The sequence below is a fragment of the Limulus polyphemus genome, unplaced genomic scaffold (genome assembly GCF_000517525.1).
Source record: "Limulus polyphemus unplaced genomic scaffold, Limulus_polyphemus-2.1.2 Scaffold8039, whole genome shotgun sequence".
NCBI lineage: Eukaryota > Metazoa > Arthropoda > Merostomata > Xiphosura > Limulidae > Limulus > Limulus polyphemus.
Genome location: NW_013673649.1, coordinates 12,810 through 14,522, shown reverse-complemented (window position 1 = coordinate 14,522; position 1,713 = coordinate 12,810). Strand labels below are relative to the sequence as shown.

Genomic DNA, 1,713 nt, shown 5'->3' with positions numbered 1-1,713 from the left:
TAAAATGGTCCATAAATTGGTAGTTACCAATTATTTAATAAAATATTTTTAAAAGAGTAAAATGGTCCATAAATTGGTAGTTAACAATTATTTAATAAAAATATTTTTTAAAAAGAGTAAAATGGTCCGTAAATTGGTAGTTAACAACTTCAACCCAAACTTCATCTGTTTCCATCTGGAGATCAAATATCAGACAATCTTTACCAAATTTAAAATGTCAGTAACAGCTGTAAGATCTATTTATTGAGATTCTGTTGTTAATATATATTATTCATTATTTTTCTAGCTTAACAAAATATATTTTTAAGATATTCTTTCTTTTGTTCTTGCACTGGATAGAAACATCCATCTTTATGATAGCTAGATTCAAGGTTCTTATTAATTTCACTGATTTTTGCCTTTCAGCATGTGACTGTCATGGTATTGGTGCAACTAGTTCAGAATGTGACGTAGAGACAGGACAGTGCTCCTGCCGCACTAACTATGGTGGAAGACAATGTTCTATGTGTGATGTTGGATTTTATAACTACCCATTGTGTCAGTGTGAGTATCTTGTTGACTGCATTCTCACAATCAGCCAAGTTATACAGACTCAGACCACTCCCTTTGTATTATGTCATTATTATAGGAGAAAGGATGTCACAGAAGAGAGAGGATGTTGAAAAGTTAAAATCTTATAGATTTCTGAAAATTATTTAATATTAATATTATAATTAGTAGTAATTTGGGTTAAATAACAAAAGAATAATTAGCTATAGTAAGATTGGTAAATAACAGTAAGATGGTTAAAGTTTTAACTTAAAGTTTAGTGGTGTAAGTTGTACAACAACATTAAATTAGGCTTAGTACGTGTAATGGTACTTTAGGCTTAGGTATATTTCAACTTATAAACTGTCAAACACGTTAAATACATTGTTTTATTACATAAATAGAAACTAAAAACTAGTTTATTGTCTTTTGGTGTTTTAAAAATTAGCTTGTTTACTTAAACTTAGATCCATTAGTTTAAATTCAGCTTATAGTTATAGGTAGATTATAATATAAATCAGGCTAAATACATTTTAATATTAACATTACGTATACATCAAAGACTGGTTATTGCCACTTCTAATAAAGTTACTTTTCTAAGTTCTATATAATTAAATATAAACTTTATTACTTTAATATGAAGACAAACTAATGATAAAAAAATAATATAATTGGTTCTTAAATGTTAGGTTTAACAGTAACAGTGTTAACAATAGCCTACTGGTATTGAGTATTTATTTTCAAGCTATAAGTATAAATACAATGGATAAGACTAGTGTAGGAATTAAGCATTGACAATGTGTTAGGTTAATGGGTGCAATGAGTGAGTTTTATTTGGGAACTCAAGACTGGCATGTACTTTTAAGGAAGCTAGTAATGAAGATGTGCAGTATGTGTGTAAAGTTTGTATGTTGGAGGAGAATTTGGAGGCTATCCTAATTAAAGTAGAGGCAATAGATAAAGAGAAGTGTATATTGTGGAAAATGGCAGCAGGATTTGAAGAGGAGCTTAAACTTTTACATGCAAGGAATACATCAGTTAACAATGACTTTCAGGAAGTTATAGGGAGTACTATTAGGGTTAAAAGTAATGGATTTAGTTATATTGAGCCTATTGTGTTGATCAACAAATTTCAGCCCTTGGCTTTTGCAGACAAACTTCTAGAGGGAAGGAAAACAAAAGGGT

At 29.4% G+C, this 1,713-nt stretch overlaps 1 protein-coding gene across 1 annotated transcript in view; it reads left to right on the top strand.

Moving 5' to 3' along the window:
- LOC106475062 (laminin subunit alpha-like) overlaps positions 1 to 1,713 on the top strand; it is a gene marked incomplete at its 3' end in the record, with an annotated part of 22,479 nt that overhangs the window by 8,256 nt on the left and 12,510 nt on the right. Inside the window, exon 6 of the mRNA XM_013935760.2 lies at positions 406 to 543. Within this exon, the coding sequence (XP_013791214.1) occupies positions 406 to 543 (138 nt within the window). The remainder of the gene's footprint in view (positions 1 to 405; positions 544 to 1,713) is intronic.